This window comes from Rhipicephalus microplus, chromosome 3 (assembly GCF_043290135.1).
Source record: "Rhipicephalus microplus isolate Deutch F79 chromosome 3, USDA_Rmic, whole genome shotgun sequence".
In the NCBI taxonomy this organism is placed as follows: Eukaryota; Metazoa; Arthropoda; class Arachnida; order Ixodida; family Ixodidae; genus Rhipicephalus; species Rhipicephalus microplus.
The window spans coordinates 64,777,570-64,792,131 of NC_134702.1; the positions used below are offsets into that span (position 1 = coordinate 64,777,570).

The 14,562-nt window shown below is 43.6% G+C and overlaps 1 protein-coding gene across 2 annotated transcripts in view; it reads right to left on the reverse strand.

Annotated features, from left to right (window-relative positions):
* The window catches only part of LOC119174167 (uncharacterized), a 55,885-nt gene that overhangs the window by 10,606 nt on the left and 30,717 nt on the right, over positions 1 to 14,562 (reverse strand). For both annotated transcript variants that reach the window (XM_075889671.1, XM_075889672.1), the window contains 4 exons: positions 14,245 to 14,416; positions 13,060 to 13,121; positions 5,356 to 5,512; positions 4,579 to 4,679 (listed from right to left, as the gene is read on the reverse strand). In XM_075889671.1, the coding sequence (XP_075745786.1) occupies positions 4,579 to 4,679; positions 5,356 to 5,512; positions 13,060 to 13,121; positions 14,245 to 14,416 (492 nt within the window). The remainder of the gene's footprint in view (positions 1 to 4,578; positions 4,680 to 5,355; positions 5,513 to 13,059; positions 13,122 to 14,244; positions 14,417 to 14,562) is intronic.

Sequence of the window (14,562 nt, forward strand, 5' to 3'; positions counted from 1 at the left end):
TCTCTGAACATTCACCGTGAAACACAAGTCTCTCCTTTAGCAGGAACGTAGTCGGCCTCAGCTGAATGTGTGCGTAATATCAACAATTTGCGCCAGATCAATCAAAGATGAAAATTAACTCAAGTTATTCTTGGATTGAGATGTTCTGAACAAAAGCTCTCTGGACATTCACCGTGAAATACAAGTTTCTCCTTTAGCGGGAACATAGTCGGCTTCAGCTGAATGTGCGCGTAATATCAACCATTTGCGCCAGATCAATGAAAGATGAAAATAACTCAAGTGATTCTTGGATTGAGGTTCTGAACAAAAGCAAAAACATAGTTGTTAATGATCAATTAATGGAGTTTAACATCTGATGGGTGAAATGAATGCCAAGGTAGGGAATAAGCAGGCTAGAGACCAGGCAGTAGGAGATTATGGCATCGGTACTAGAAATGCCAGGGGGGAGCTATTAGTAGAATTCGTAGAATGAAATAATTTACGGATCTTAAATACCTTCTACTGAAAACGAGGGAACCCTAAGTGGACATGGAGGAGCCCTAATGGTGAAAGTAAGAACAAAAAAGACTTTATACTGATTGCACACCCACGCATCATGCAGGATGTGGAAGTGCTTGGCAATGTACGATGCAGTGACCATAGAATGATATGGTCGTAAATTCGCCTGGAGTTGTAGAAGGAACGACAGAAACTGATACATAAGAAGCCAATAAATGAGCTAGCACTGAGATAAAAAGTACAGGAATTCAGAGTCTCGCTTAAGAACAGGTACTCGGCTCTTATCGAGCAAACCAGTCTTAGCGTTGATGCAATGAATGATAATCTGACGAGTATCGAGTGCAGTGGAAGATGGAGGTACGGTAGTTGGACAGCACACTGGCAAGCTGTCCTAGAAGACGAAGAATCTCATAAAGACACGTCAAAGCATAAAAGCTTCAAACACAGCAGACAAAATAGAACATGCGGAGCTCTCGAAGTTGATTATTAAGCGAATTGTGTATCTGATGTAAGAAGGTATAACATGGAGAAAACTGAACACGCTCTGAGGAACACAGCAAGCGTCAAAGTAGTGAAGAGGAAACTTGGGATAGGCAATAATCAGATATATGCACTAAGGGACAAGGAAGGCAAAGTAACTACCATTATGGATAGGATAGTTAAAATAGCGGATGAGCTTTACAGAGGTCTGTACAGTAGCCGGGACATCCAGGACCTTAATATAAGAACTAGCAGTAACCAAGATGGCATCCCACCAGTAATGCTAGAAGTCAGAAAAGCCTTGGAGGTAATGCAAAGAGGCAAAACTGCTGGTGAGGATCAGATAACATCATATCTGATAAAAGACGGAGGACAGATTGTGTTGGAAAAAGTAGCTACCCTGTTTATGAAGCGTCTACTGACGGGAAGAGTACCAGAATCTTGGAAGAATGCTAACATCATCTTAATAGATAAAAAAAAGAGATGACAAGTCTTGAAGAATCACAGGCCAATTAGCTTGCTCTCCATCGTATGCAAGCTATTTACAAAGATAATTGCTAACAGAATTAAGACAACATTAGAATTTAATCAACCAAAGGAACAAGCAGGGCCCCGCCGCGGTGGTCTAGTGGCAAAGGTACTCGGCTGCTGACCCGCAGGTTGCGGGATCGAGTCCCGGCTGTGGCGGCTGCATTTCCGATGGAGGCGGAAATGTAGGCCCGCGTGCTCAGATTTGGGTGCACGTTAAAGAATCCCAGGTGGTCGAAATTTCCGGAGCCTTCTACTACGACGTCTCTCATATTCATGTGGTGGTTTTGAGACGTTAAACACCACATATCAATCCATCAATCAATCATGAACAATCAAGATTTTGGACCATCTATACTCAACAATCGACCACATTCATACTATCAATCAGGTATTAGAGAAATGCTCAGAATACTGCCAACCACTATACATAGCTTTCATAGATTACGAGAAGGCATTTGATTCAGTAGAAATATCAGCAGTCATGCGGACACTGCGGAATCAGGGAGTCGACGAAGCATATACAAACATCCTGGAAGAAATCTACAGGTGATCAACTGCCACCATATTGCTTCATAATGAAAGCGACAACATACCAATCAAGAAGGGTGTAAGGCAGGGGGATACAATCTCTCCAGTGCTATTTGCCGCGTGCTTACAAGAGGTTTCAGAGGCATGGAAAAAGTTTGAGATAGGAGTTACTGGAGAGTACCTTAGTGCTTACAGGAGGTTTCAGAGGCATGGAAAAAGTTAGCGATAGGAGTTAATGGAGAGTACCTTAGTAACCAATGTTTCACCGATGACATCTCATTGTGAGTAACTCAGGGGACGAATTGCAACTCATGATCACGGAGTTAGACAAGGAGAGCCGAAAGGTTGGTCTTAAAATTAATCTGCAGAAAACTAAAGTAATGTACAACAAGCTCGGAAGAAAATAGCACTTCGACATAAGTAATAATGCACTTGAAGTTATAAAAGACTACGTTTACTTGGGACAGGTAATAATCGCGGAACCAAACCACAAGATTCAAGAAATTAGACGAATAGGAATGGGGTGGAGCAAATTTTGCAAGCACTCTCAAATCATGATTATCACGGTATATAACAACTGCACCTTGCTGGTACATAGCTATAGAACAGAAACCTGGACACTTGCATAGAGGGTTCAGCTTAAATTGAAGACGATGCAGAGAGCGATGGAAAGAAAAATGTTAGGTGTAACCTTAAGAGACAAGATGAGAGCAGAGTTGATCAAAGAACAAACCCGGATTAAGGATATCATAGTTGAAATCAACAAGAGGAAATGGACATGGGCTGGGCATGTAGCACGTTGGCAGGATAACCGCTGGTCATTAAAAGTAACTGACTGCATTTCGAGAGAAGGCAAGTGGCTAAAGGGGAGACAGAAAGTTAGGTGGCAGATGAGATCAAGAAGTTTGCGGGTATAAAGTGGCAGCAGCAAGCACAGGACCAAGTTGACTGACAGAACATGGGAGATGCCTATGTCCTGCAGTGGACGCAGTCAGGCTGCCGCTGCCGCTGCTGGTGCCACTGAGCAGCAGCAGCAGCAGCGGACGGTTTTGGCAAAATCAGTTAAAGCAAAAAAGTTATAGCAAAAAAGATGATTTTGGTAAAATCAGTATGCACTACTTTCCATCCAGCTGTATAAAGCAAGTTCAACTGTATGAGACATATTGCTGAAAATCACTTTGACAGCATGGCAAAGGGATTCCCTTCTCTCCCGTTGCCTACTCCTTGCTTTTTGGCGGCACTTTCATTTGCAGACGTGGTTAGCGGATACGAAAGGTGTGAACGACAATTAAACAACTCAAATTTGCATGTGGCAATTCTAAGAAATTTTGGGTATATATAAGACATATAGTGTGACATGCAACGTGCAGGATACTCTTTGTGTCCATTGGAAAATTATCAACAGTATTCCACTATGTAGTGTGTCTGTTTGCGGCATGAGACATTGCTTGCATAAACTTTCTTTCATTTCTTGTAAAAAAATTGTGGTTGCTATGTATATTGCTCGTAATTTTACGTGATAACACGCCCAGCTATGTTTCTGCACTCTGTGCATTTCTTGTAGTGCCTCATGTCGCTAGTTGCAGAAATTGCTCGGTGTGCCCTTCTAGTCATGTCTATGTAAAGAAACAAACAGATGAAGAGAATCAATCATATATAATTTGTCGTTATATTTTTTCAGCTTTATGTTCCTTATTCTTGCGCTGTTTGCCACAGTACTGAACAATAGAGCTTGTGCTCACTACAGCTGCTCACACCGCATCTCTCACTAAGCTGCTTTAGGTTTATGATCACCATCTATTTATTTATGAGCCTAAATTACATGATGAGTATTTCAGTAGGCCTTTCTAGGGCTGTGATTAGCGTGCACGCTTGCCTGTGTTAGACCTTCATCGCTAGGCAACACTTCGGAGTGCTTAGACGTTAGCGCATAATAAAGATGTGTATAAATATATTATGCACTCGCATACAAGCCCAGCTAGGTGTATAAACCAAATATTCTGTCGTGCACGTGCATGTGTGTGTGCGTGTGTGTGTGTTTAGATGTTAGCAAGACATGCGAAGGTTAAATAGAAACGTTATTCTTTGGCTTGAGTATATCCAAGCACACATACGAAGAGCCACACTGTAATATGCTTGAACGTGGCCTATCAGGCCTTGGAACTGTGTCTGGCTATTTCCATTTAAACGAACCTTTCCCTATTGAAAATTATCGTAGTGATCGACTATGGTGAGATCTGTTCCGGTGGGTACAAGTATGACCACCGCTTGAGTATTAATCCCGTTGCCGAGGCAACCTAAAACACTCGCGGCCGAGATTTCTGCCCAAAATCTCACAGAATGCCAAGCCTCAATCGAGAAACACTGCGATATGTTTTTCCGTATTCATGCAGACATTATTCATTGTAAAAGCCCTCAGCAATGATATTGTAATAGTAGCAGCGTTTAGTTTTTAAATCATGTCAGCGCGAAGTGACCAAACAGCAACTCCCCCGTGCCTAAGCCACTGACTGATGTCAAACAAATTAACGTGCCCCTTACCCTGTTCTTTCCTCTGGGAAAGGTTCCATAAGTCCACGAAGTCCTCATCAGAGAGCTTAGGCTGTGTTTTTGTAAATGGCTTCCTGGGTGGCACGCTTGCTCTGTAGTGTTGAAGAGATAAACGTTCGGGTGTAAGCAGAAATGAAACACCTATGCATTGCTAGAAGGAACGAAATATTACTGAAGATCTATAAAGTGCGTGCTTATGATGGAGCCAAGCTTCTTGGACGCCAGTCTGTCGCTTGATTTTATTAAGTGAAGCACCGTTGATCGATGCGCTAGCGCTGCACTTACGGACAGAATCACACTTATCTAGAACGGCGTCTACGGACGCTGGGGTTGGCCGCAGCTGCCACTTCTTGTTAGCTATACAAGTTTCTATTCATGCTTCAGTTACAGCATAAGGACTGCGCATGTGCTATGACTATGTTAGGTACCGTATTACGGCGTTGGTCTTTGCATATTCCTCCAAAAAAGGCTGGCTGCAGCGCTCTAGACAAGTGAAATTCCGTCCGTACGACTTGCTTGAGAGCAATATAGCTTGCTGTACACAGCTTGTATGAGCAGTGCGGCGCCGGTGCGACACCTGGGCGCTGTTGGTTTGTGCACTGCGTGCGCTCTGCGAGCGCTTCAGTGCGTGACGTCGGGCACTTGCTCGTAGGGGCACAGGTGTTGTGCCGGCGCAGCGCAATATCTGTGTATGGTCCTAAAAAATAAACGGCCGTGAAATATTTTTAAGGAGCTTCGTGCCTATAAAAATAGACAGCAAACGCTCACGCTGTGTCGCCAGGCTGAAGGATGCGCAGGAAGGCGTGCTCTTGCTCGTGTCTGCCTCCATTGTAGCAAACAGTGCACAGATCATAGTTTCTGCACAGTTGGCACTTCCAGCGTGTCCCCAAGATTCCTTGCTCACCGCAGGCATCACAGTTGACTCCTTGGACGGCAAAAGGGTAAAAAAAAAGATAATAAGGCAGTCGAACCTTCATGCATCGAAGTAGCATCGAAATTATGATCTAGTTCTTTATATCTGGTATTCGATTCAAAAGTACATGTAAATTAATCGGCTCTGACATGTCAGACAATTCAACTAATGGGTTCTCTTTGTGAGTGTGCAATGCATTCTGCCAGGTTGAATGGAAATGGAAAATATGTGGCGACTGCGTCGAGTACCAAGGCTCTTTAACGATAAAAGACTCTCCAGCCAACATTAACCGCTCGACGGGAAACCCTGTCAAGCGTGTATGTACGCAGCTTTCAAAATCAATGGTGAAGGCAACGCACTGACAAAAGTGGGGAGGAGAATGACGGTGGAGATGGAGGCAACCACTAAGGTTCACCCTGAGATCGAGCGGAGTCGCCACCTGGTGGCCACTAGCTGAAACGTGCCTAGTGTGGATTACTCCCTGCCACTCCTGGTAGTACCGTAAGGCTAGCATGTGTGCGTACGTCATGTTCATTCTCAAAGAGCAGATTGTCCCGCTCTGTTTGCGCAAAATTAACTGCTATAGTACGTTTGCCGATCACTATATACAGACATATTTGATTTTGCTCGGCTGTATATGCCCAGAAATGAGATCAGTTCGGGCATTTGCCGAGAGTGCTGTGTATCGTCCTCGTACCGTTCGTTCGCCAGCATAATGCCAGTTTGGGTGCAATTGGCGTCGTACGGGACATGAGGAATAATAAATATTGTGTCAATGAAGCATTCTAGCGACTCACCCCTGTATTCTAGAACGTCCCTTCACTCAACGCTTCACCTTCACTTGAGAAGGCCGATAGAAGCACTCTCTCTAGGCACGGCAAGTCACTGCATATCAGCGATAATCTGCTGCGATTCTTGAGTAGCACAGTGTCATTTTTGAGCCGAGCTGTAGCGCAGTGCTCAACTCTGTCAAGTGAAGGATGAAAGTGGAGTCGAGGAGCGTTTGTGAATACGGGGGTCAGTGGTAAACGAAGTTCGGCATTGTTAGACGTCTAACTGCAGCTTTGTTACTTATCAGATGAGCTTTCATTGTGCCTGAGAGAACCTTTTGTTGTCCGGTCATGGTCCCATTACGGTGAAATATTTGCCTTGTAAATTCAGACACTTTGGCATACAAAATGAAATGACCCGGAGGTGATTAAACTTGAATCCCCGGGCGCAATTTTAACATTGAGCAAAATTTATACAGATAAACTGTGGGCTTAGATTTCGGTTCGCTTCTAAAGAATCCAGGTGGTCAAAACTAATCCAGACAGCATGCTTCCTGCTTATGTCGTAAAATTTTGCGCAAATTGACATCTCTTTTTCTTAACATTACCAGCACTTTTGTTACATTATTATAGGCTGGCTGAAGTAGCGGACATTATTCACTCAAAAAAAAAATTGTCTCATCCAATATTTGAACCTTCGTTGCATCACTGTCGCGCTCATAATCAACCGAGCAATGCTGTGTGCTAAACTGTTATCTTTTTATACGATCATTGGAGTAAGAACAATCGCACTAAAGTGGCATCAGCCACGTAGCTTTTCTGAATAAATTTATCAGCAGTCGTACATTCATTTCATGGAAAATTGAATAAGAAAAAAGGCGGATGCGTTTTCGCGCATCCCAAGAATATGTATTTTTTTCCTTCTCTTTTTTTTGCTATAGAAAACCAGCATGCGTGAAACAAAATGGATTCTGTGGCACTACAGTAGTGAGCAGTAAGCAGGAAACAAGCTCAACTCTTACAAATAAAAACACACAAAAAAACGTGAAAGCGCGAGAACGTAGACGAAGACCATCCTTTGAATGGAAGAATGCGTTTCTCTCACAAAGAATAGTAACGTTTAGCGAGCTTCCTGCGTTTATGCAGTAATGAACGGAATATGTATTACACGTAGGCTGCAGTCAACACCTTTTATTCGTCAACAATCGGCTCATGCAGCATATATATATATATCTATATATCTATATATATATATATATATATATATATATATATATATATATATATATATATATATATATATATATATATATATATATATATATATATATATATATATATATATATATAGGGGACCCTCTGCCTTTAGGAGTTGAACGCGATAGCGATACCGTGTTTCTAGTTCATACTTCAAACACTTGGTGCATGAAACCGAACTTGCTATGCGAACTTGCCATGCGTCCACTACGTGGTGTCAAAAAGCGCTGTTGCGTGGACCTTTGTAGTTGGTGACTGGCTTTAAATTACGAAGCCATTATTATAATCACAATTTCTGGCACCCGTTGGCAATGGGCGCTTGTATACCACGCATTATTAGTGCAATATTAGAAAGTTTTAGAATACCGTTTGCAAGCGCTGCGGGCGTTGCGGGCCAAGCGGGCGCAATAAGAGCTTTAGATTAGCGCTTGCCCTGCTGCGAACCGCAACGCACGATCGCAACGACACCATAGCCTCGAAACCAGCGCTTGTGGGCCACATGTGGGCCGCCATCACCGCACGCAATTTCGGATTTTCTGCGTGCGGTACGCGAACGCCGACGCGCGTTACAACACATGCGCAGTTGAAGTGACCACACCGCAAGGGCTTGCGGTGCGCTATTCTAAAGCTCCCTATTAAATGCCAAGCATTTCTTAGCGAACTTCGACTGACTGTCTGTCTGTCTGTCTGTCTGTCTAGCCGCCTACAACGTTTAGCTCTCCTGGCCGTTTCGATAATGGTATTAATACCAAACTTGGTATGGCATAACGTAACTGTATGAAGAAGACATTTGAGTAGTCATAACATGAAAATCACGACATGCATGTCATGAACATCATGATTTACATTTCATGGTCCTGCAGCTCTTGCGGTGGTTTCGTACATATGGCATGTTGCAAAACTTGTATGGTATGTCATGATTGCATGGTGAACACAAGCGACAGACCCTAACATGAAAATCGTGACACGCGTGTCATCATGACTACATGCCATGCTCATGATGCGCTCGCGGCCGTTTCGCTAGCGTCACATATATTAAATTTGGTATTATGGTACGTGAATAGATGACGAAGGTATGTGACTGGTGCAAAAATGATAATCACGAGATGCGTGTGATGTAACATGACTACATGCCACCCTCATGATGCGCTGGCGGCCGTTACGCTAGTTTCACTTATACCAAATTTAGTATTACGGGACGTGAATGGATGACGAAGGTATTATACTGGTGCAAACATGATAAACATGACATGCGTGACATGTAACATGACAACATGCTACGCTCATGATGCGGCCGTGGCCATTTCGCTAGCTTCACAGGTACCAAACTCGGTATTACGCGACGCGAACGAACGACATAGGTAAATGACACATTCAAACATGATAATCACGACATGTGTGTCATGTAACAACATGAATACATGCCACACTCATGATGCTGTCGTGGCCGTTTCGCCAGCTTCACACATGCCAAATTTGGTATCACGTGACGTAAATGAATGACGAAAATATGGGACTGGTGCAAACATGATAATCATGGGATGTGTGTCATGTGAGAACGTGACTACATGTCACAGTCAAGGCGACAATGCATTTCGACAAGACGTGGGGTGCGTGCTCGCCGGCGTTCATTTTGACGCGTCACGCCGGCGTTGCGATGCAAGGCGCTGGTCCTGCCATATACTCACAGGCGCGGGCCGCGATGCATTGCTTTGACACATGCACGTTTCAGTGAGTTTGGCGTCCCTCATTCATGAAAAGAGGGAGACACAGCGTTGTTCGGGTAATGCATCGGTGCGAAATGCAGCATGTCGCATTTCGCATCGGTTGCCGTCGGGCCGCGCCGGTCACGCCTGGTGTCAGACCATAGAACACTTGCGTTCTGCTAATGTGTGCGTCGCTGTGCCCAGCGTACGCGCACGTCATCGCTACATTGGAGTATATTGGGCCCTTCATGATGCGCTCGCGGCCGTTTTGCTAGCTCCACATATACCAAATTCGGGGTTAAGTGACGTCAATGAATGACGAAATTATATGACCGGTGCAAACATGATAATCCTTACACGCGTGTCGTGTAAGAGCATGACAACATACCACGCCCATAACGTGCTCAAGGTCGTTTCGCTAGCTCCACATATACTAAATTTGGTATCAGGTGACGTGAATAGATGACGAAGGTAAACGACACATCCAAATATGATAATCATGACATGGAAGTCATGTACGGCATCATTTACCTGCACCTCATAACGTTGTGCCGATTTTAAAATGAAATATCAACCTTTCTCATTCGTGCTTAGCATATAATCGATTCCCACTGTACGTGGGACCTGCCTTTTTTTTCATGTTGCATTGTGAAGCATGTATACAGAATGCATGTGTTTGTAAACTCTGCATTTCCTAGCACGGGAAGTTCTTTTCACTGTTTTCACAAGCAGAGGTGTCCCCGTGTGGTATAAACATCCGATTGACACCCAAATGACCCGTGTTCGATCCCCACTCGGACCCAAACAACCTTGGTTCGGTCCCCACTCTGACCCTGGATTTATTCATTTTAAATTCATCGTTCTCGATTTTTTGGTCACGCATAAGATGATGAGTTTTGTCCCACAACCAACGACGCCGACGCCGGAATTCCCGTGAAACGAGCTCTTTAACGCTATTGCGTTAGAAGCGCTGCTGTGTACATTTGAATGCACGCCGTCTGTTGCCTATCTATACATAGCGCGGTGATGGTGCTGCCACCTATAGCTCGATCTCGGGGCGAATAGGTCGCCAGCTTCGAAGCAGGTCGAACAATCTCTAAACGGTCGCCAGCAGGACCGTCAAACCCAGCTTGACTAAACTTTTTTTCTTTCTTCAAATTTCCCCTAACCAGACAGAAATCTGTCAATTATGCCCACCTTTAAACTAGGGCTGTAGTACTTCTCTTTCTGGGTTAAGTACTATATCAGCAATACCAACTGGCTACAATGACATAGATCGTTCTTTAAATATAATTGTCACAGGATTGCTTAAATAGCGTGGTTTTCTACAATTTTTAATGTTTACCTTGTTTTTATGCAATCTTTTTCGAATATTGAGACTTTTTCCAACAAAATACTGGAGATGATATCGCGGGGACTCAGTGTTTTTGTTTTCATTCTAGAGAAAAAAGTAAATCTTACTGAAATGAGGCGTGATCAACCCATGCTAGTATTCGGTCTATAACCAATAATTTGCTATATAGGCATTCGTTACAACGACGTTTTGTTTCTACAAAACTGAATTCTGGGATTTCACGTGTCAAAATCACAATGTATAACGACGAGAAATCGCTGAAGCAAGCAATGTCACCGGAGCCGATGTTTCGACAACTGCGTTTGTCTTCGTCGAGACAGCAGCTGTACGGAACAGTCAAGACGGCAACAAGGCCATAGCTGCCTTGGCAAAGACAAGTCCACTTTTCAAAACGCTGGCCCCACTGACGGGACATTCGAAGTTTCAACTATTTTTCATCATTTCAATCCTCTATAACATCCTGTGAACTTCATCGTGATTGCGAGATACATGACAAGATTTACCGACAAGATTTACCGCATTATTATACTGCATCTGCTTCTGACTATTTCCACGGGCGACATACACTAGCATTCGCTTTATTTATATCACGACAAAGCGTGACGAGCACTTTCCTCAACAGTTTGATATTTCAGTCAGCACGAAGGGTACTGAAAGTATACGTTTGGCACTGCAGTCCTTGCGACACTTCATTGGAGGACCCCCAGAACCAACATAAACTAGAGGGTGGTTTCTTGCTTGACTCCACTACCCGGACACTCGTGCTATCACCTTCACTTATTTGTTCGTAAAGTACGTGGGCAATGCCGGGGGTAAACATTGAGCTTATCAGGATATCACGCTTTTCGGCTGCATGCTGTTATCTCAGTTTGCGCACTCGGAAACGGACAAAGCGTAGCGGCGTCTGTCGATCGTGCATAATAGCCACCCGAGACAAGGCATGTATGGGCGTCCCGCTGCATGGCGAGGCGGGGTAAGGCAACGCCCTCTGAAAATTCTAGGAGGTATAGATGAGGTATCCATGGTACATGGACCAACCGCGAGCCTCTTTTGTAATGACGTCACATCAACCGACTGCTGGCGGCATAAATAAATTGTGCAGGAAGAGACAAGAAATGACCGGAGAGAACAGACGTACAGTTATAGTTTAGCGGGCATAGCAGAATAGCGGGTGTGGCGTCATTAGAGAGTTTAGTATACCGGGTGTACCGTGATACGATAATCGAAGTGCGCAGGCACAGACACATACGTCACCCGTACAGCTTCCCGTGCGCGCGGTATTTTTCAGATTTCAGGTTACCGTGGTAGCGTAGTTGTACGTAGTGTGCGTACAACTACGCTACCACTACGTAGTGTACGTACAACTACGTACGAACAGGGGAGCAGACTCAGTTACAGTTCTCGGGATACAGTTCTCGGTTGTGACCTTCTGTACTTGAGCGAGGAAGTTTGTTATGTCTGTGCGCATATAAATTCTATTTTTCTGAGAGTAATAATAATAGTAATTATTTCCTTCCATTAAACCGGTTAGTAAGGGGAATCGTGTTCGCATTTCACGCTCTATTCTCTCTCGTCCAGTGTAGGGCAGTAAATAAGGTACCTAGTTAAGTCTGGTTAAATATACCTGTTAAATCGCTGCCCTTGGTTGCTTTTTCTTTCTTTATCTTTCTTATAATGCGGGACACTACTGTAGCAAGATGGCAAGTTGGGCCAGTTGGATTACGTTCATAATTGAAAATTTTGTTGAAGCGAACTAAAAAATGGACGGACAGTAGAGGCTGACAAAGACAGCACTTGCTCTCACACACTGAAGGTTTACTATTCTAAAAAAGTATTTAAAGCAGATGCATGGTCTTTCGCGCATGTGCATCAAAACAGAGTTCAACAGAAACCACTCTTGTAAGGATTACAAAAATTTTACATATTATGTGTCATTTATTATACTATACAAGTACTAGGTGTCGAGATACGCGTACTCTTTATCATGCAGCACAATCGCAGCTTGGCTAACACAGTCATGTCCCCTCTTTAGGATGTGGTAAGATCCCACTATATCACGTGTTAGCCGATGCTTGTGTCGAAATATTTCTCTTTCTTTAAACACATGATGGCATCTGCAGTTCCTACAGTGATCTACAAGATGACTGTTGCCTGATGCCTTAACCAATGCACGATGTTCTCTAAGGTGGTCGTTCACGTATCTCAACAACTAGTTCTTGTAAAATACAATAAATGACACACAATATGTAAAATTTTTGCAATCCTGACAAGAGTGGTTTCTGTTGCACCCTGTTTTGTTGGACATGCGCAAAGACCTTGTATCCGCTTTAAATATCTTTTTTGAATAACAAACCTTCAGTTGTGAGAGCAAGCGCAGTCCCTGTCAGCCTCTTCTGTCCGTCCATTCTTTAGTGTGCTTCAACAAAATTTTCAATTATGACACTACCGTATTAGGAGTAATATACGGCTTACCCATGTGACGGGCACCTGCAGGGCTCGCCTGTGCCGATTGTTGCCTCGGGGACACCTTGATTCTGTAAACACGTCCAAGTATCTTTTAGAAATTGGCCTATGGGGCTGCAACTGCTTTATAAGTTTTAAAGTTTGATTAGTAAAAGAAAAAAAAACAAGTGAGAAAGTGATGACAAAATTTTGAGCACAAAAAAAAACGAATAGAAAAATATACATTAGTTGACTGACTAGCTTTTCGAGGTGCAAGATTCATGACTATTATGTGAAATGGATGCAACGGCTGCGTATAACACATGCATATGCACACGCACGCACGCACACATGTCACGCACGCACAGACACCCAAACACACGCACTTAACACACATGCACGTCAAACTTCCCTGCTAATCCACGAGGATGTCTTCACATGCCTCTAAGTACAGAACACCGCTATGCATCTTGCTCAGCTAAAGCCTCTCTCGTTCAATAATTGGGGTAGCAAAGTTCAAATTCTATGTTATTACTTTATTGTTTTTACAGTGGAGCAGGTAACTTTTTTTTTATGCCGCGTGGTGTGACCCGACCACTATAATCATCATAATAACAAACCAGTACGCACTCTCTTCTCTTCCTCTTGTTAATATTCTGCTCCTCTCTCAGGACATGAGCGCTGGTTTGTCCGGCGAGGGGTGCAATAACGCTTATGGGCATGAGATCAATTTTAGGCAGAGAGACAGAGAGAGAAAAAAATACAGAAAGAAAAGAAGGAGAAAATACAGCAATACAAATACAATACAAATATACAGCAGTAAGAGATATACAGAACTACAGACAAAAAAAAGAGATAGAAACAGAGTAAGACAAATAAAAATGAAGAAGCAACAAAATAGAGAGAAAGGAAGAAGCATAATACAATGAGCGAGAAAAGAAAACAGAAGGAAAGACAGAAATGAACGGAGACAAAAGAGAGATGCGAAGAGAGAAAACAGAGAAAGAGGAAAAGAGAAAGAAGGTAGGATGCCCAGCTTTGCACTTACTTTAGGCTCGGGAGTACTATTGCGAAGCTGCCCTAATTTTTTTTCTATCTCGAGGAAAGAAGGAAAGCTAGAAGGATTTAACTCGTAAAAAGATCTTGAAATTTCGCCAAGGTGCGTTGACTATGGAGCTATTGAACCGAAGCAACAGCTATAGGATCGCAACTTACCCTGTACCACGAGGACTATCAAAACGCAGAAAGACGTGGTCGAGTCTGTGCTCGTTGGACGCGTAGCAATCAGTGCAAAGGTTGTAGTCCGAGCATACGGCGCACTGCCATCGGACTCCTGGAAGGTGCTTCCGGCAACAGCTATTGCATGGTGGCCCGCGAGAACTCTCACCTGCAATGAATAAAAAAATATACATACATGCAAGCACGTGCGCACACACACATGCACACACACACACACACGCATACACATGCACACACGCATCCATGCATGCATCCATGCATACATACGTATACATACACGCACACACACACACA